Source organism: Palaemon carinicauda, chromosome 9, assembly GCF_036898095.1.
Source record: "Palaemon carinicauda isolate YSFRI2023 chromosome 9, ASM3689809v2, whole genome shotgun sequence".
Taxonomy (NCBI): domain Eukaryota; kingdom Metazoa; phylum Arthropoda; class Malacostraca; order Decapoda; family Palaemonidae; genus Palaemon; species Palaemon carinicauda.
The window spans coordinates 65389722-65411461 of record NC_090733.1 but is presented as its reverse complement, the minus strand read 5'-3'; the positions used below and the strand labels follow the sequence as shown (position 1 = coordinate 65411461).

Genomic DNA, 21740 nt, shown 5'->3' with positions numbered 1-21740 from the left:
ACCAGTGGTATCAGGGAAAACAATGCCAGTGTTTTCAGACAATACAATAGCACTAGCCTACATCTAAAACTAAAGGGGTACAACATCTTCACACCTGTATTGAATAGCTGATTTAATATTATTATGGCTGAGTCTGAGAGGAATAACTCCATTTATGGAATTTAATCCAGGAAGATCAAACGTATTAGCTGAATTGCTAAGCAGGAATAATCAGATTTTTTTGAATGAATGGTCCCTATCTCCATTGATATGTGATCAATTAGAAGTGTTTGGGTTGCCTGACTGTAGACATGTTTGTAATATCACTGAAAAAAAAGATAGATGCACTATTACAAGACTGATCAAATCTGGATCCTGTTGCATTCCCTCTGTGATGATTTGGCAGGTGTTAACAAGTTCAGGACCCAGTGAAGAGCAGGATGATGCTACAGAGGGAATGGTTCACAGGTCTGAGGTCCATGTTTGCCATACATAATCAATCTGCTTGTACAACCAATCTGAAAATTAATGGATCCACACTAGAGATGGTCCGAATATTCATATTTTCATTTGCAGTAGCGATTATCTGCATGTTATTTAAGATTCTCATCCTAATTCACATATTGCCTAGCATTTATCTTTTTTATATAATAAAATTAAACTATAGGCCTATTTCAACAATATTCTTAAGTGAAAGCAGAGTTGGGAAATGTCAAAACTAAATTGATAGGTATCTCAAAGAATCATGCATTTCTGCAACTGAAGATCCTGCAACATGGTAGAGAATGCATCAAGAAACATCCCATTTTCTCTGTTAGCACACATTTTTGGCTCATTGCCAGTAAAAGGCTCTCCAGCGAGCTGGTATGATATACAATAAAAAAAGAAGCAGGCTTTCTGCCGAGAGAGCTTAGAAACTTTTATTTTTAAAATACAACTTGCCAATACCTATTTCCATCTATTAAATATCGCAAACAAGTCATCATTGTTTTTTTCTTTTTCCTGATGCATGTTAGAACTTTGTTTTCTTTATTTTGTAATACTTATGGAGAGCATCTGCTATAGGTATGGACATATAAACTTTCAGATACCGAAAATTGAGATATTACTTCTATCTATGACTAACATGTCTTGCGTGCCCTCAAGAAGTTTCTGGCAATAATTCTTATATATAAAGAAGATGTAGTGGTTTTTAAATGGTTACGTCATCCTAACTCTCTCTCTCTCTCTCTCTCTCTCTCTCTCTCTCTCTCTCTCTCTCTCTCTCTCTCTCTCGAGTTGTATCTGTGTGCCGGTGAGTGAATACACTTGTGCGACCCTAAAGATATCCTGATTTAACGCGGATAACAAAAGGCTATCGAGTGCAATATAGCTACAAGTTTTCGTGAATAGTCAGTGATTAGTTTGAGATCAGAAAAGTGGGATAAAACGTCGGCATAGGATAGTTATCTTGTGAATTACTAAAAATCTGATCAAGATGGCGCTCTACAATACAGGGAAAGCTTGGAGAGACATTGCTGCACTCAGCAAAAGTAAATTCCATGAGTTGGCGAAACAAGAGCTCGACCGTCTGATAACAGAGGTCACTAGCAACTCCAACCAGTGTGACGGGAAAATATTCGCAGACATATTGAAACAATATGATCCAATAAACTGGAGCAAATCTGCGGAAAACATCAGCAAAATAATAGAAGAAATTCCAAAGAAGATCCAAGTGATAAAGAGACTTATAAAGAAAGTCTACATCAATCAACACATTCCATCAAAGAACAATAAGAAGTCCAATATGGTGAATATGCTGATTGATACATTGGGAAAAAGAATGCCAAAATGGTGTAATACATGTAAGATATGGTATTCCATTAATAATCCTCAACAACTGATTAGAAAATGTGATGCCTGCCATGTTCCAACACACCCTACATGTGCTGAAATACACCAAAAAATAAAAAATAAAGACACAAAGGTATTCTGCTCAACATGCTTAGTCTGGATAGAAAATATAATTAAGTCGAGACTAAATCTGCAAATAGTTGAAGATGAAGAAGAGGAAGAAGAAGCAGAAGAAGAAGAAGAAAAAGAAGAAGAGAAAATTAACAGGATATATGTAAGGATGCAGAGGAAATCATTGATATAACTTATGATGCCATCCAACAACATACTTATGAAGAAATAAATTATCAGATGGAAACAGATAATAGACCCAAGAGAGACTACCCGGACCTACATACTTTCAGGTAAGAGCAAGAACAAGAAAAAAAGAAAAGAAAGATATAGTCTGCAATTTGCTGAAAAGAGGGAATTGCAGATTTGGCGAAAGATGCTACTACAAGCATCCAAAGATATGCCATAATTATGAAATATATGATAAATGTGTGTATTTAGACGGATACGGAGACGAATGCAGAGATCTCCATCCGAAAATATGCAAAAACCTAAAAGAAGGAAAAGGATGCAGTTTCAATAAAAAATGTCGATATATGCATCCTGCAACCATGAATGAAAGTAAGAAAACTCGGCAAACTGAAAAGAAAAATGAAAGCAAAAATGAAACAAAAAAGGAAACAAAAAAGCAGGCCGCGTATATACCGTGCTATGCACCAAAGGCCCCAGATATGAGGCCTTTCAACCCAAATATGCACATTTAGAGCCCATCTACAAAGAATGCATCTATAATGCCAGGGGTTGGTGCAGATATGGGGATAATTGCAGGTATACACACAAAAATAAATATGAAGGCGAAGAATAAATATAATAGAAAAGTTGGATTTTTTAATGGCAGAATTCCTGGAAATGAAGAAAAGAACATCATATCAGAACAGAAAGGAAGCATGGGAGAATCCATATTATTACCAATATTAAATAATGGGGATGAAACACAAACCATAATAGTGATGAATGCACAGGGTTTAGTCACAAGTAACTAAAAGGAAAATAGACTTCTTAGAAGAACTAACCTAAATTGAAAAAATAGATATATTAAATATATGTGAAACATGGTATTCCCAAGAGACTGGCAGTGATGACCAGATAAAGAGTTTCCAAACTTATAGATCAGACAGAAAAAATAGGAATCAAGGGGGAACCGCAATATATGGAAAAGACATAAATCAAGGAAAAGTCTGTGAAAAATACAGCAACACATAATGTGAATTGATTGCGTTAGAATTTGAATTTGAAAAACTAGTGAATATTGTAGTTTACAGACCCCCAAATACTAAGGAGTTTGACATAATGATAGAAAAAATAGATGATATATGTAGAAACCATAAAGACTGGAATATACTCCTCTCCGGAGATTTTAACTTTCCTTTCGTGGATTGGAAAGAACGGATAGAAGAAAGGGGTTGTATGTATACATATAAAAAAGAGAGCAATAGTAGCGCAGAAGGTAAGAGGCAATTTGAAAAGCTTCAAGATATGCTATTAGAACATAATATGCAACAAATAAACCACATTCCAACAAGAAAGGAAAATGTCCTAGATCTAGTATTTGTGAATGAGGTGAATCATGTTAAAGAAATAATAGTGTATAACACGGGAATTTCAGACCACAATGTCATAGAATTGATAGTCCATTCCAAAGCAAGTGATCACAGAATCAATAAAAGCACAAAACTTTGGGAAGGATATGGAAAATATAATTTTTATAGTAAGAATATAAAATGGTCAGAAATAAATGAAGAACTGAATAAAGAATGGAAAAATGTATTTGTAAGTGATAATATACAGGTAAATAAGGACATACTGTACAAAATACTAGAGAAAATTGTTGAAAAATATGTACCAAAAAAAAACAATAAACAAAAGACATGCATACCAAGAGACAGAAGGATCTTATTTCCGAAAATTAGAAAGTAGAAGAAAAATCTTGCAAAAGAAAAAAATGTGTGGAAAATGATGGAAATAAAATGTAAGATAGAAAATGCAGAACAAAAGATTATACAGGCGAAAGAAAATGAAAAAAGGGACTTAAAAGAAAGGACTCTTCAAAATATAAAAAAAAAAGCCCAAAGTACTTTACTCCTATGCAAAAAAGATGAATAAAGGGAGATTAGAAATAGGCCCTCTAAGAATTGAAGGACGGCTAACGAATGAAAAAAAGGAAATATGCAACATATTAGCAGAAAAATATAAGCGTGAGTTCACGCCAAGAATAGCGAATGAGAATAATGAAACAGAAATGAGAGAAGAAAATGTTGAATATCTAACGGATATAGATATTAATGAAGCAGATATTGTCAAGGCTATAAACAAAATAAAAAATGGATCGGCAGCCGGACCAGATGGAGTTCCAGCGATTTTGTTAAAAAAAACTGCAAACACTATCGCGAAGCCGCTTGCAATACTGCTAAGACAAAGTGTAGATATGAGCGACATATATGTTAAACGTAAATTAGCTTATATAACCCCTATCTTCAAAAGTGGATCAAGACTAGAGGCAAGCAATTATAGACCTGTTAGTCTAACATCACATATTATGAAAGTGTATGAGAGGGTAATAAAAAAGAAAATAATGAATCATTTGGTTAAAAATAATTTGTTTAATGTAGGTCAACACGGTTTTGTGCCTGGAAAAAGTACACAGACCCAACTGATAGCACACTATGAAAACATATACAAAAATATGATAAATGAAAAAGACACAGATGTGATCTATCTAGATTTTGCAAAAGCCTTTGACAAGTTAGACCATAATATATTAGAGAAAAAAATGAGAAAGCATAATATTGTGGGAAAGATAGGAAAATGGGTAAAAGAATTCCTGCAAAACAGAAAACAGATAGTGGTTGCAAATGACGAGAAATCAGATGAAGCTCAGGTAATATCTGGCGTGCCACAAGGTACGGTATTATCTGCACTGCTGTTTGTTATTATGATAGACATAAACTGTGATGTTGAAAACTCTGTAGTGAGAAATTTCGCCGATGACACAAGAATAAGTAGAGAAATTACTTGTGATGAAGATAGGAACTCACTACAAAGAGATCTAAACAAAATATATGAATGGGCGGAGATAAATAGGATGGTACTTAACTCCGATAAATTTGAATCAATAAATTATGGAAACAGAGAAGGAATGGTATGTGCATACAAGGGATCTAATAACGAGACAATCACAAACAAGGAAGCAATTAAAGACTTGGTGTAATGTTAAATAGGAATATGTTATGCAACGACCAAATAGCAACACTGTTGGCTAAATGTAAAGCAAAAATGGGAATGTTATTCAGACACTTTAAAACAAGAAAAGCTGAACACATGATTATGCTTTACAAAACTTATGTACGTAGTACACTCGAGTACTGCAATGTGATATGGTACCCACACTACCAAAAGGATATTGCACAAATAGAGAGTGTACTGCTAGAATAGAAGAAGTTAAGGACTTTGACTACTGGGAAAGACTGCAATTTTTAAAACTATACAGTCTAGAAAGGAGAAGAGAACGCTACATGATAATATAAGCATGGAAGCAAATAGAAGGAATTACTGAAAACATCATGGAGCTAAAAATATCAGAAAGAGCAAGCCGAGGTAGGTTAATAGTGCCAAAAAATATACCAGGTAAACTAAGGTAGGCGCACAGGACATTAATGCACTACGCACCAGCATCGATAATGCAGCGACTATTTAATGTGCTGCCAGCTCATCTAAGAAACATATCAGGAGTGAGCGTAGAAGTGTTTAAGAATAAGCTCGATAAATACCTAAGATGCATCCCAGACCATCCAAGACTGGAAGATGCAAAATACACCGGAAGATGCATTAGCAACTCTCTGGTGGATATACGAGGTGCCTCACACTGAGGGACCTGGGGGAACCCAAACAAAAAATAAGGCAATAAGGTAAGGCTCTCTCTCTCTCTCTCTCTCTCTCTCTCTCTCTCTCTCTCTCTCTCTCTCTCTCTCTCTCTCTCTCTCTCTCTCTCTCTCACAAAGGAATAGGCCCTTCAGGCTGAAGTCCACAACATGCTAGAAAAGGATGGTTCCTCAGGTGGTCTTAGATGGGTCCCCAGGCTCTTATAGTCAACTCTTTCTTGTAGAAAAAGGCATCTGGAGGCTAGATACCAGTCGTAGATCCGTGTGTGGATAATTCCCAGGCGGACAATTTCCATACAGACTACTTTCATGCGGAAATCTGCTAGTATGTGCAATTGTCAAGCGGACATTTGCCACCCGGACAATTACCATTGGTTCAAAAATATAATAGATAAAAAGAAGGAAGTAGTTGAAATATAGTTACACTAAGTGGAATTGTTTTCTGACTTTCTTTCAGAATTACGGCTTACTTATATTTCTATTATAATTTCATTACATAAATTAGTTATTTGTTCGAAAACATAATACATAATATGAAAAAAGGTAAAGCAAAAATATCACAATTGATGTAGAAAAGCTTATTTTTCAATGAAACTTTTTTAATTCCAAAAATATATTGGTAATAAGACATGTTTTAATCCTATTATATAACTTAAGAAAATATGTGTAATAAGGAGTGGTACGTAGAAAGGTAACTGTCCAATGGCGACAAACGGCTTGCAATAACGATCTTGTAGATGAATTATTAGCGGCAACATCTTTTAGCTTTACAAGAGCACTCTTGGCATCCATTATACTTTTAAGTGCTTCATGATTACGTTCGTTGATCGTTTTTACCAACTTTTAGGTTTCAACTTTTGATATTGTGTATACTCGTGTTTTAGATGAGTTTGGTTTCCTCCTTGCACACTCCCAGTAAATTACAGATGTGTCACTGTTGTATCCTGAACGTGGTGAGAGGGTATGTGTATCGTCATGATTAGCAAAGCTATAATAGTCAGAGACATCCATACTAGGTTGGTCTGCTCTAAGCGATCAGACAAAAGTCTCCCAACATTACCAATTTGCAGTGGCCAACATGGTGATGACAACTGGCAAACCTCAGTCATGAATAAGGACATGTCTGAGGCCTTTGTCCTGCAGCTCACTTTTAATTGTGGAAACCATGTCTAGGGGCTGTAGAAAATAAACTAAAGATCTAACTACCGGAGTCTGGAAGTGTGAAATACAATTCATGGAAGCCATGAAGTATCAAGTATTGCCTAGGTCCACGAACCAGCATTTTGCCTAAAACACTGAACAGAATATTAGCTAAACGAGCAATTTTGTATAATAACACTTACTCTGACTTATTTGAGATTTCTATACAAGGGTTTTGCTTAGGACCAGTTATTTAATCTTCATATATCAAAACAAGTAATTTGTAAAGCATTTATAAGGAATAATCTTTTATAAGATACAAATGAATTGAGCATGGAAGTTGTCTGACTGTCTATTTTCCACATGGCACTGGCACTGGCAATTGTCTGGATGAATATTGGCAGCTTGGCAATAGGCCCTCTGGCAATTGTCCTAGAATGAGTGTTCAGCAGTCTCTGTTCAAGATGGAGACAGCAGCAATAATTCCCCTTCACAAATTACAGCAATATTTTCCTTTCAAATTACAGCAATAATTCCCCTTCAAATTACAGTAAAGACAAGTTTTATTGAAGCTAAAAATTTTCAGACAGGCTGTCAAACGAAACGACTTCATGATAACACTGGACTTGAAAGATACATACTTCCAAGTCCTAATCCATTCATCATAAAAAAGTACCTAAGATTCATCTTGAACGAAAGAATATGCCACAGTCCAAGGTGCTGTGTTTCTTCCTATCCACAGCCCCCAGAAATTCACAAAGATCTTTTCCCTTGTATCAACTTGGGCTCATGAAATCGGCTTTCATCTATTATAATATCTTGACGATTGGCTGATTCTAGCAGACTTGGTAGGGACCCCTTCCTACACTGATACGGGCCTCTCGAGTTTTACTTCGACCTAGGGATGGTTGTAAATCACAAGAAGTCTTCCCTGCAACCTTCTTGTAAACTGGTATATCTAGGAAAGCAAATAGACACCCAACTAGGCAAAGTCTTTCTGATTGAAAGCAGAATAGAGAGACTAAAGCAGGCAATTTGCCCCTTTTTGATATAAGACTAGCTACCAGCACATCAGTGGCCTTGCCTGATGGGGCTCTTGACCTCCTTGAAGTGTCGGGTTTCCAACAACAGTATTCGCATTTGTTCTCTCCAGTAGCAGTTGAAGACCTTTTGGTCTCAGCACGACGACGTCCTAACCTTCAGGTTCTGGTAGGGCCAGAGCAGGAGAGAGACCTAGGTTGTTGGGTGCTAGACACCAACCTACTCAGGGGAGTAAACCTTCTCTGTCCTTCCCCGGATTTGATGCTCTTCACAGATGCATCAGAAGAAGGGGGGGGGGGCTCATATTGCAGCACACGGCCTTCGGACTGTGGTCCGAGTCCGAGCAGCAGTGCTACATAATACTCCTGGAAATGAAAGCAGCCTTTCTTGCTTTCAAGCAATTTGAGCATGACACTCCATGGTGCTGATAAATGACAACACCTCTGTAGTGACATAGGTAAACAAGCAAGGAGGTAACCTTTTTACACCAACTGTGCCATCTACCTGTAGAAGCCCTAAGATGAACAGAAGACAACTTGGTAACCCTATCAGCCCGTTTCATCCTGATCAAGAAAAATATCCTGGTGGACAAACTGAGTAGGAAGATTCAGTTGACACCGAGTGGCCTTTGAATCATTAGATAGCCAACAAAGTCTTGACTTTTTGGGGTTTGACGTCCCTCCACCAGAATCTTCCTATGTACTGTTCGCCAGTACCAGAACCCCTGGCCTTTTGGCAAGATACCTTCCAACATCATTGGGACAATTTAGACATCTACGGTTCCCCCCTCCATCTGCCTAGTAAGGAGTCCTCTGAACAAAGTAAGGTCATTACAAGTTCTGACGATGACCCTCATAGCTGGCAATATGCAGAATAGTTTCCAGACCTTCTACATCTGCTCGTAGAGGAACCGAGGGAGCTCCCTCCACTTTCAGATCTACGCAAACAACCACTCGCAAAAATTTACCACAAGGCAGTGACTTTGCTGTCTTCACACCGGGAGGTTATTCAGCATCTCCTCTCGTTAAGAGACTTTTGACAGGCGGTGGCAAAAAGGATGTCTTGATACCTCCGGAGGTCATCTTCTGCCATCTATCAGGCGATGTGGGCAAATCTTCGTGGTTGGTGTCGTGGAAGGGCAGAACACTAAACTTCATCCCTGAGTTCTGCCAAGACTCAAAATCTGGCTGTAGCGGATCCTAGATTCGAGCCCTTCCGGAATGAGAGACGAACCACAGGAGCTCACCCACACGTCAACAATGATAGCAGAGTTCTTGTTATACCTTTGGGAGGAAATACTCTGCTTTATCTCAGCGGTGAAAGGTTACCGCTCAGGCTTGAGCCTCGCCTTTAGACTGAACAAAGTTAACATGTCCTCCTCAATAGAACGGTCCCTCTTTATACGCTGTTTTGAGTGTACTTGTCCTTAGCTAGAAGTCAGATCTCCTCCTTGGAACGTAGTTCAAGTACTATGAACCCTGAAAGGAACAACTTACGAGCTGTTGCGCTGGTCATCAGACTGCGACTCGACGCTTAAGTCAGTCTTCCTTCTTGCATTGGCCTCTGCAAAGAGTCTGAGAGTTGCATGGTCTTAAGTACAACGTCGCACATTCAAGGGGAAAGGAGCAGGTAACAACACTAAACTTCATCCCTGAGTTCTGCCAAGACTCAAAATCTGGCTGTAGCGGATCCTAGATTCGAGCCCTTCCGGAATGAGAGACGAACCACAGGAGCTCACCCACACGTCAACAAACTATTTTTGAGTACAGGCAGGGTCAAGAGGAGTCATCAGGAATACAATCTCTTCTTGGATTTGACTGGTCATCAATCTGGCCTTGAATCCAGACTCACCTCCTCAAGGTCGTAGACTTGGAGTTCATGATATTAGGGGTATCAGCATATCCCCAGCATTCAAGAAGAACTACTCTGTGGCGTAGGTACTTCAGGCAGTTTTTTGGAAGCATTAGGTGACCTTCACAGCCCACTACCTGCAAGAAGTAACCCACAGAAACCTGGATATCTTTTCTGCAGGTCCAGTGGTGGCTAAACATGTGGTTTCAGACATCTCGGCTCCCTTGCAGGACAAATAACTGTCAGTTGAGGGTAGACGTTACCTGGCACTTAGTCTGGGATGAATGATTTAGCGACTGGCCTTTACATTATAATCTTGCTCCTCTTGGGGTACAGCACCCAAGAAACTCTGCAAGCTGACCTCCTTTGCAGGGGAAAACCATATCCCTTGTGAAATATATTTATGTCCCTGTCCTCCCTGCGATGGAAATTCAGGCACTTTAGATTAGGTTAGCAAAGTTTAATGCTCCAAAAATTCCTACCTGTTCAAGTCGCAATGCGTAGTTCTCACACATCGCACGAAATTACCCAGGCCGTTAAGTCTCACAGACATTCGAGAGTTATGTAGGTGTTATGGTGCCTCTATTAAGTTTGTGCAAAGCACAGGATCACACCCTTAGTTATTGTACCAGTCAGTTGCTTAGGACTTCCACCCAGTCTCCATTTTAAAGAATGGAAATGTTTGTATTAGGTGTTGGAACAAATGACAAATTTAAAAATAATTCGTATTTTTCCAAAATACTGCATACAAACGATGAACTCTTTACTCATAATGTACTTGCCATCACCTATCCCCCAGAAAGCCCTGTCGGCAATAAAAAAGTGACATCATATCACTGGTGTGTTTGTGAGCAGGTTGCCTGGTCTCCCACCCCCCTACCCCCGCTAACTAGCGGCAGGGGATTATATCGCTAAAAGTTTTATGACTATTTTCAGCTTCCACTGAAATATATATCCATTGGAGATTTCAAGGTTTGTATACTCAGAAAAAATGCAGATTTCTTTCAAATTTGTCATATTTTTATACTTCATTGTTAGCTTAATTTTCCTATTTAATTCTAGATTTTATTTTCTTTTTAATATTCAGAACAATGATGTGCTGACTGTGACCCACTTTCACTATGTTGGCTGGTCTGGTGCTTTAGGCGAAGTGCCTTTAGTAACACATGGTATCATGGAAATTATTGTTAGAGTCCAATCCCATACTGATGCTATCTTGAATACTCCTGCTCCAACTCTTGTTCATTGCTCGTAAGTATGCATGCATAGATTTTTCAGCATTTGATAAAGATATATATCCTATTAGAGTAGCATACTCTTCATAATTTACAAAAATTTCATCGAATGGTAATTTTCTTTTAAAATTATATTTGTGTAATTTTAGTTACATATTTTTCTCATTTGCAGTGGTGGTGGAGATCGATCTAGCGTTTATTGCTGCCTTAATAACTGCTTACGGCAGCTTCGACGAGAGGGGCGTGTAGACATATTTCAGACTGCCAGGAGGCTGAGAGCCTTAAGACAGTTCCAGTTACAAGAATTTGTAAGTTGAAAGCCATTCAATCTCATAATTAACATATGATACATATGAATATTGTTGTTAAAGCTTGTGTCGTAACAATGTATTAGTTATGTACCTTTAAACAATTCCTATTAATTTTCTAAGAGGGACGTAGCCAAAATGTTTTCACACAATAAAAAAACAATCCTCCAGTGTTTTATCTGGGCTCTGGTTTTCATGGGGATCCGGAAGGGTATTTTTTTCCTGACTATGACCATGAAATTTTTTCTGCTCAACCCTGGATAGGTATCGTTATTTCACAATTTTGGATAGGTTTCGATGGGTCGACCTCGACCCGAGGTCCAAAAACAATTCATGAAAAATTCATTTCCAAACCAATTCACAACCTTTTAATATAAAAAAGAACTTCAAAGAATATTCTAATCTTCAAAAATAGTAAATAAAAGCTAAGTCCAAAATAAATATTGGTTACAAATTAAAAAAATAAGTATAAGAAAAAAATGTCTTTACAAAAAATTCACCTAAAATCTAAATATGGAAATAAACTAAAACTATTCTAAGCACTTATTCTGTGATAATTGAGCACCATTTGCTGAGATCCAGGGGGGAGAGAGAGAACCACAAGGGAACGTTTCCTGAAATGAGAAAAGAAGTGTATGTTTTTTTTGGCCAAAAAAAATCTATCCTCTTTTCAACATTTTTTGGGGTAGGTAAATGACATAGTTAGTGGCTGAAATTTTTACAGGAAATTGTATTATTATCGTACAACAAAAATGTGTAAAAGAATCTGCACTTGGATATTATTTAGTGTTATAAAAAGGGGAATTTTTTTTCTGAGTTCTCTTATGAATTTATAAAAAAAAAATCCTTATATCCATTGCTGAGCATGGTATATATGCATGAAAATAGAAATTTTATAAAAAAGAGGAATACATAGAGCTATGCCAGCTTACCTGTCAGATATTCTCAGAAAAGGGCCGCCAACCACACCACCTCGTAAAGCCAAATCTGCTATCTGAAATGGAGAAAGATATGTCAATATCAGCGAGTTATTTACTTATATAATTGTTCGAGGATTTGCATAAAAAATTTATTGTAGCTAGAATGAAGTTTATAGATTATTTTGCAATTAAAAAAAATTAAATAATGATCATAATTAAGCGATTATAAAGGTACAAACTTACTAAAAAGGGAAAATTATAAACTATTTTATAAAAACAATGGATAATATGCAATTTCATGAATTATTGAATGGTCAAAAATACAAATAATTTATATTTTAGTTTCTTACCTAAATCAACCACCAAACACATTCTAGACACAACACAGTTTGGTGCTGCAGACACACAGGTTTGCGACACTTCAAACAGGCTGTGTTCGTCTTGTGATCGTCCTTGGATGTGCAGCTATGGCATCTAACCCTTTTTGGCAGCTTGATGTGGCTACAGGGAATGTCAAGTCCGGGGTGAGGTTTTAGCTTGACAACTTTGAAAATTTCCCCGCAGACATGTCGTACTGTTGTCGAACTTGGGGAGCACACAAATCAAAGGTGATTTCCTTGAGGAAAGGCTTGGAGAAGGGCATGGACGTATACAGAATATAGGAATTTACTATTACTATATTCAGTATCCCATAAAAGAGACACAGTGGGCAGCGTTGTGTCTTACAAATACAATTGGATGTAGCACACATCTGATCAAATGTGTCTACACCCCCCTTCATTGAGTTATAGAACATTTGAATGTCAGTTTTCCTCTTCTCGATCTCAGAAGGATCGTGATGAAGAGAACTCAACAACATAACCTTCTTTGTTCTATTAACTTGCTGACATTAAAGGGTCAAATTGTGTTCGTAATTGAACACAGCCACTGAGTCCTTGATAGGAAGTACCTTCTCAGAAATCTGTTTGGGAATGTAAGGTTTCTATTGAATGGTGCCACACAAGTACATGCCTTCTGTATCAAGTGCCAAGGCAAGTGGAAGACTCGTGAAGAAATTATCCGTTGTCACCGTGCAGCCCCTTCGATGAAAAGGGGCCACAAGGTTCATCGTGAAAATTTCTACAAAAGACGTTCCTCTCGGCACCTTGTCTGCGTCCTTCCCAAGATATGGTAGTGCGTGTCCGCATCACATGCCAATACCAGCTTTATGCCGTACCTAGAGGAAAAGAAACTAGAATTAGTTACCAATAAAATTAAATAGTATAGAAAATATTATATATACATATATATATATATTATATATATATGTATATAATATATATATATATATATATATATATATATATAGATATAGATATATATATTATATATATATATTTATATATTTATATATTTATATATGTATATATATATATATATATATATATATATATATATATATATATATATATATATATATATATATATATATATATATGTATATATATATATATATATATATATATATATATTTAAATATATATATATATATATATATATATATATATATATATATATATATATATATATATATATATATATATATATATATATATATATATATATATATATATATATATATATATATATAAATATATATATATATATATATATACTTTATATATATATATATATATATATATATATATATATATTTATATATATATACATATATATGTATATATATTACTCTGTGCATCTCTTCATGAGAGAGAGAGAGAGAGTCATCAATCTTTGCATCTTCGCAAGAGAGAGAGTCATCAATCTTTGCATCTTCGCAAGAGAGAGAGAGAGAGAGAGAGAGAGAGAGAGAGAGAGAGAGAGAGAGAGAGAGAGAGACAAAATATATCATAAACGAATGATATGAATAAAAGAAAATAAAAATAAAAATACTTACTTGGCAGGTTTGTTGGGAATGTACAATTTGAAGGGGCACCGTCCTCCGAAAGCCACGAGCTGCTCATCTGCAGTTAGATGTGGCCCGGGGCTATACAAGCGGTGACAAGACAATTTGCGACAACATGCTCCCACACAGTCCTGATCGGGGCGAGGTGATCTTCTCTCACCCTCTAAGGTCTAGTGGTTGTGTCGTCAAACCGGAGCACGAATCAGCAAGGCAAATCGTTGCTCGCTCATAGTACAGTGGTACAAAGGATTCCCTTTTACTCTTCGACGTCTGAGATGTCAGCGACTTCCAAATTATCGTTAACATCACTCTCTAGCTCAAGGAGAAGAGAGTTGATCTGATCGAAGCCAAGAGTTTGTCGACGTTTTGCCATTACATTGATGAAAACTGAAAAATGCAAAAAAAGAAAAAAAGATGAAAATTAGCATTTACAGAAAAATATGCTACATGGCAACTTATTGCAACTCAGCCTGCACCTAGGTCACGCATACGGGTTACAAGACATTCACAAACACTTTACAACAGTCCTTTTTTATACACACCTAAACACTAACGCACATTCGATAAATATCTAAAAACTTTGATATTTCACAACTTACCTTAATTAGGTATTGATGGGTCGAGCTCGACCCGAGGGTATCTCAGTAATGGCACAAGGAAAAAAGCTGCGGTGAAATGCGTCCTGACCCGACTGCTGCGCGCACTGAACTGAGGTCTCGCAGATAGATATCGCGCAACCAATACGTACGAAAAATTATGGCAAAATACAGTAAAACAGGTTTTTTTTTAAACTTCGTCGGGTCGACCCGCCACACCTATCCAGGGATTATAGGGCATATACGTTCATCCATTTAAACTCAAAAACTTGAGTTGGTGACCCTTTAGCTTTTGAGACTGCAGAAGCAATTAGAAATAAAAGACAATTTGCATTTCAAATTATCAAAAAGTTATTAATGTCTTTGGACAGGTATACTGAAATTGGTTAAAATATAATTTAAAGTGGGGTTTTACAAGTGATTAACTAATGATTTGAAATGTGACCTTTCAAATTTTTCACTTTATAGAACACAACTATAAATAAGTGCAATAATGTAAATATTTAATTTTTTTATTTTTTGGAATAATAAGAAACTAATATTTGTTCATATTTAATCACAAATTATGATCCCCAGACACATTATTTTCATTTATCATACTCCTGGGCCTCCTTGCCTCTGCAGGTAGTAGACATGAAAAAAATGTGAAATTTTGTTTTTGCTGCTTGTTTTACAATTCGTGTATTTTTGTGTCCGATCCATCTATTGATGCCTACAGTATATGGTTTATTAATGTCCCCTTGTTAAAGTAAGTTCGAGGAGCCCTTCTTTGTTTGTGGGAACATTTTTTATATAAATTTTCTTTGTTATTTTTATCAAATTAACTGTTAATTACCAACTTTTATTGTGAGTTATTAGTCTGTAGTATTGTATCAGTAATATGAGAGCTTTGATGGATTTGCTTTAGGAATGTGGTGAGAGGAAGACACATGGTGAGGTGATAAGGGGTACCTCAATGCCTTGGAATTAAGTCCTTTAGTTGCTCTTGTATACCATTTTGTTGATTTATTTTCTTTAGTCTTTGTCTTTATCTATCTTATGGTTATTCCTTTGTGCTTCAAGAAACGTTTTATCTGCTTCCCTCTCACTGACTGGGCAGAATTATTCTTATGAACCTCCCCTGATGTTCATGTTGCTTCTTTTCTAGGAGCTTGGTTTAATCAACATTTTCCTGTGAATTTTTCAAGAATTTTAAAATTTTCCATTTCTTTCCCTTTAATAAACATGTACCCCCGTTGTTAGGGTTTAGTTCAGACATTCTCCAGATTTCTCCAGATTGTTTACCTATTCCTGTGCTTTAAGATGTCATCCTCTGGATTTGGTAACAATTACTGCATGTCTGCAGTAGCTTACTGGAAACATCCCTGCTTGGCAATCTGTTCGATGGAAGTTTGAGACTAGCTGAAGATTGATAGTTTTTAGTAGTGTCTGCAATGTTGACCATTTGTATAATGTTTTGGATGACAGTGTGCTCTGTTCTCTTGCAAGCTCGGCAACTATCTCATGACAGGTTAATTCTAGGCACTCTCACATCTATTGCAAAAACAAGTCCTCTGCACACATGCACAGGAGTCTCATTGCCAGTTGTAAACAAACAGGAAAATAAGTTTTCTTGTAAAATGATAAATGGGACGAGTCTGATGATGTGAATTACATTTAACTCTTTACCTTCCAACCTTTTTCAACGTACTAAGTCACTCAGCAATATTTTGTTTTTATAGTGTAGAGTTTCTATTTTTATGGTTTCATTGGGTTTATATTTTAGAAATTTACCGTGCTTTATTATAGTAAACAATAGTATTTTTGAGTTATGGTAAGAAATATTCCCATACCTAAAACTAAGGTAAGTTATGATCAAATACTTCATGTAGAGATTTGTGAAAGCTATTTGTGTTTTTTTTTTTTTTTTATAAAACTTTTTTTTCAGATTTAATTTTTCTACCAACTGGATAATCCTCTTTAGACAGTATAAAGGGTTGTTTATTATGGTCTTAAAATTATGTAAAACAAGAGACAATGAGTTCTTGGCCATCTACTTATCCAGTTGTTTCTATTACTATATGTAAAACAACTCTCTGAACCATCAAATTTTCAAAATAAATCAGCACTCTTTTTAGTAAATTTCTTGCTAAATGCTGGATACCAAAACACATTGATTTAATTTAAGACAAAACTTTTTTTTTTTCCATCATTTAGTACTTACTTTAATTTGTATTTCTTTAGTTTTTTATTTTCATTGGTCATTCTGATTTTCATGAAGATACTAATATCTGAAGTTTTACACCATCTTTGTAATTTTATAAATACCCCTTAGTCAATAACAAAAATCTTTAGTGAGATTTTTGGGCTCAGGCCATGTCGTCCTGATGGAAGGTTCCTTCAGTAGCTTCCTTAGGGTATATTTGACTACAGTAGATATTCCCATAGAATTAAACTAAAGGTTTCACAGAATTCTAACTTCTGGCGCAAGTACCCATAAGGTTTCCCTTTAGGATATCGTATGATAACAGGGGACGTATGCTTGACACGCCACATAGCTATCTGCACCCCACATAGCGTTTACGCTTCGAGGGGGAAGTGTGGCAAGTTATGGGAGGAGCCGTTACTAAGTTCTCCTCCTCCGTTACTGATACGGTACTCTGTGACGTCATAACCGCCGCCATCTTGGTTGACGTCACCGTTGCGCGCCTTCCTCATTCCTTCGCTTGTAGCGTCTTTGACCAGGTGTTTTTCCCAGTTATTCGCTATTAGTTTCGTCATGTCGCAATCTTCAGCCTCGCCTTCTTCTGGAAAGTTGAGTACCATATTCTGGTATTGTATAAATCAGCTCTGGCCGTAAAGTAACGCCGTTTTATCTTTAAATACCGTGTTTTGTGGTGGAGCTGTTGCCTTAACCGGAGGCGTCATGACGCTGACGCTGTTGTTCGCATCGCATGGTTTATCTAGTTAGTCAGAACAACCTTCCCGGTTTCATAACTAATTATCAGCATTAGTTATTTAGTCTTCATTGCTAGGAATTAGTTATATTATGCCGATAGTATTCGTTTTCAGCGAGTGTAGGTAGCTGAATTCACATGCTAGATTGCTAGCCTAGCCCCTAGGCTCGATAGCCTAGGCGTTTTTGTTTACTTTCATGCATGATATAATAAGTGTTCCTAGTGTTAATTTACGAAATGAAGATGGTAGGCATTTATACATGTAAGATTCAGTGATTGCACATGTTTTTCTCCTTCGAGGAAGTATACAAGGGGTTTCGATGATCTTGGTAGTCGACTCCCTTGCCCCTAACCTAACGCTTAAGGCTTTTGCATACTTTCTCACCTCCCCTGTTACCTTGTACCAAGGTAATCTCCTCCCTCTGAAGTAGCCTAGGCTACATCCTAGCCCTCCTTCCCTTGAATCGTATTCAAGTGAGGTTAGGCTATGATTTTCTTTCCCCACTCATAGCCATAGTTCATGAGCTTTGAGTTTGGGACAGAACCTCAGAGTACCAGTCGTTTGCCCCCAGCTACCCCATTAGACAAATGAACTCTCCTTTTGGTTCCTGCTGGTCGGCAAAAGGTGGGGGGGTGGGGGGGGGGGCTCTGCCCTTCCCCCTAGACCACACCTGGTAGGGTTACGACCCTTCCTCCCTGTGGCCTAGCGACTTGTCGTACACCTGCCTTCCCCGGACTATGGGATAAGTTCCCCTAGCCTAGGTTAGGCAGGCCCTGGAATTCTGTTTCTTTATAGTTTAGGCTGGCACGTCAGTGCTGCTCTTTCACTGTACTAACCTACCCTAGGCTGGAGAACGAATTCTTCCTACACCTAGGATAGTGCCGGTACTGAAACAGAACCCCCCCCCCTCCCTGGAGTGTCGGCGAAGGCTCACACCTTCCCCTACACTCCTTCTCAGGACCCTCTCCCCTCCCCCTCTGTCCTTTGGTGATGGCCTAGCCATCACACCTTTGTCCACCGTCCTACAACTCAACCGAGTGCCGGCGGGTTGTGGGGTCGGCCTGGTCCTTTCGTTGGTTAGTCCGAACTGCTAGGCTTCCCGCATATTGTTGAACTATGGGATAGCGTACGACAGGTCGGTCTGCCGGCGGAAGACCTCACTATCTTAGAGTGTTCTTCGGTCCTCCCTTGGGCCGCCACCCGCAACTCTAGCCAACTGCCGGCTCTGTTGCAGCTGGATGGAAGCTTGCCATTCTCTCCCTTCCATTGGACACTCCTTCCGGAAGAAGACGAGGTTAGGGTAGTGAGCTACCACCCTTCCCTCCCCCTCCTTTGATACTTTCTATCTCATCAGTGCCGGTCCACTGTCACACTACTCTGCCGGCAACAGCCGTCACTTTAGACCCGGTATCCTCTCTGTCTCATAGATTGAAGTCAGGGTTGGAGTACCTAAAGCCGGTTGCTTGCCGACTGCCGGCGGCCGCCGACGTGCCGGCGATCTGCCATCATCCTGAGGTTTTGCCCTTTCTCCGCCACATAGACTGATGACTGGGAGGGGTTCCCCCTCAACTGGAGATTCTCCGGCGCCCGGTGGACTGTCACTTCTACCCTGCCGGCAATGGCCGGCAGTGTCTATTGTATAGCTATACAGTATACGATAGCCAGTACATCTATGGTATAGTGCATACCCTAGTCAGAAAACTATGGTGTATAGTTATGCAGTAAATACTTTCTAGCATACTCTGTGCATCCATGCGCAGTCCCTTGCCGGGACCTACCTGAATTGGGGATAATCTATTCTCCTTTTCCATTAAGCTGAATGAACTCAGCTCTCTCCCTCTCACCATTACTAATACCCCGGAGGAAGTACAAGCTGTGCTAATTATCCATGTTGGATATCCCATCCCCCTCCTTAGGGCGTTCTCAAGAAGGCCCTAGAATTAGTTATGGTGTGAGGTCGCGGCAGTTGGCTGGACGGGATGCACAAGTATGTGTCTTTTCTGCTTAATTTCCAGATTACCTATCCTAAGCTTACACTTGGAAAGGAATCTTATTTTGTAATTGAAATTACTTTAAGACTAATCTAAGATTACTTAAGTCAATGATATAGACTTCTGTAGACTCATGTACCCCTTTCTTCTTTACAGGAGGAGTACATCTGGTGTGAGAGCACCTTCTGCAGCGTTCGGCGCCCGGACTTCTATGGCCACCTGGCGTGCCGAACCCACGCCAGCTGTTCCGTTTCCCAAGGGACTCTCCGTTATTGGGACCCGCAGGTCTGCACTGTCTGCAACGACCTGCTCAACGAGGCCAGGGACATCGCTCGCGAGAAACTACGCAAATGGGTGCGTGGTTTCCAGAAGAACGCCACGGGGCCCTATCTTCCTACTGAGAAGATGAGAGCTTTGCTCTTTCCCAAAGCATCTGCGGATGCTGTCATTCCCAAGCCAGAGATCCTCTGCGTCCAACTGACGGTTGAACCGGACGTATCGGACGCGCTTCAAGACTTCCATCTTGACGAGGTGGAACGGATGTCGGAAGTGTCGGACACCACCAAGAGGACTCTGATGACCGAGGGGAGGAGGAGCCTAGGGAGGCTCCTGCCTCCAAGGGTGATGGCACCCGTGCCCCCTCTGTCACTTCTGTTGCTGTGTCGGAACCCGTCCCCTCTACCTCTTCCACTCCTACACTTGCAAAAGTGGACACCCCTGTGGATAACCTCCAAGCTTTGGTGGCGCTCCTGGACGAGAGGATTCGCCAGAGGGACGAGGATTTCAAGAGGGAAATCCTATGTTTGTCGAAACAGACCCCGAGGAAGATCACCGTGATGGATCTTCCCCCTTGCTCAGTGACCAACCCATGGAGGCATGCAGAACACATGCTGATCACGAGCGGACGTATCTTCGTCAACGACAAGATAGGCGCCGTCCCCCTTGAAGAGGTGGAGTTTTTGCCTAGCTTTGAAGCCTATCCGGACTGTTACATCCATCTCAAGTCCGAACTAGTTTCCAAGGAGGAAACCGAGCCTAAGGAGGTCACCGTCTTCGACCACGTAAAGGCTCAATCTCTTCTGGCCGGCTGCCTGAAGAGTAAGGGATACACTAACTCCAAGGTGCCGGCCCTAAGCAAGAAACACCCATCTTATCTTGCTCCTGCCACCATGGTCTTCCCCTTCGCAGAGAAAGCCCTGTTGGCAGTGTTGAAGGCGGTGGAGGAAGTGAAACCCTGCCCTACATTGGAGGAATGTAGGCCCCTCTCCCTCACCCTACCTCCCGACGACAAGAACTGGAAAGACATCCAGTTAACTTTCTCTGTGGGAAAGTTGGAGGCTGACATCGCTGGACGGCAGTTCAACGAGAACCTCCCCAAGCTCTCCGAATACCTTCTGCGTCGGGAGCTGGACACGAAAGAGAGGCTGGCTGCCTCCCTTTCCCTTCAAGTCCAGATGGAGACGATGGCTGGGGACACACGGACCCCAGGCTTCTACGTGGTCTTGGCTAAGACCCACCTTGCCACCTTGACAAAGGACTTTTATAGCTTCATCAGGGCCCGGAGAGCCTGCAGAGAGTTCGTGTTTGCGGATGCCACCGTCAAACACGAACCCCGGAAGCTGATTTCCTCCAACATCTGGGGGAAAGATCTCTTCCCCAACGACCTCGTGAAAGAGATCGTCGACAGAGCCGCCACGGAGAACTGGAACCTTCTCCATGAGTGGGGCTTGTCGAAGAAGAGGAAATCTTCTCAGGATGAGGGCCCCCAACCTAAGAAGAAGACCAACAAGCCTAGACCTCAGCAGCGTCAGGCTAAACGCCAGTTTCCAGCACCCGCTGCTCCCCAGTTGGTGGCTCAGCCCCAACAAACCTTTCAGTTAGTACCCCAGCTGGTGGTGGCTCAGTCACCAGCCTTCACGCCAGCCTACGAAAGGCAGTCGACTACCTTTCGTCCCAAAGGTAGAGGCACCAGCAG

The 21740-nt window shown here is 39.5% G+C and overlaps 1 protein-coding gene across 1 annotated transcript in view; it reads left to right on the top strand.

The window, feature by feature from the left end:
* Nucleotides 1-21740, top strand: part of Ptp69D (Protein tyrosine phosphatase 69D) — a 651708-nt gene that overhangs the window by 605594 nt on the left and 24374 nt on the right. Inside the window, exons 18-19 of the mRNA XM_068380055.1 lie at nt 10921-11084; nt 11241-11376. Of these exons, the coding sequence (XP_068236156.1) occupies nt 10921-11084; nt 11241-11376 (300 nt within the window). The remainder of the gene's footprint in view (nt 1-10920; nt 11085-11240; nt 11377-21740) is intronic.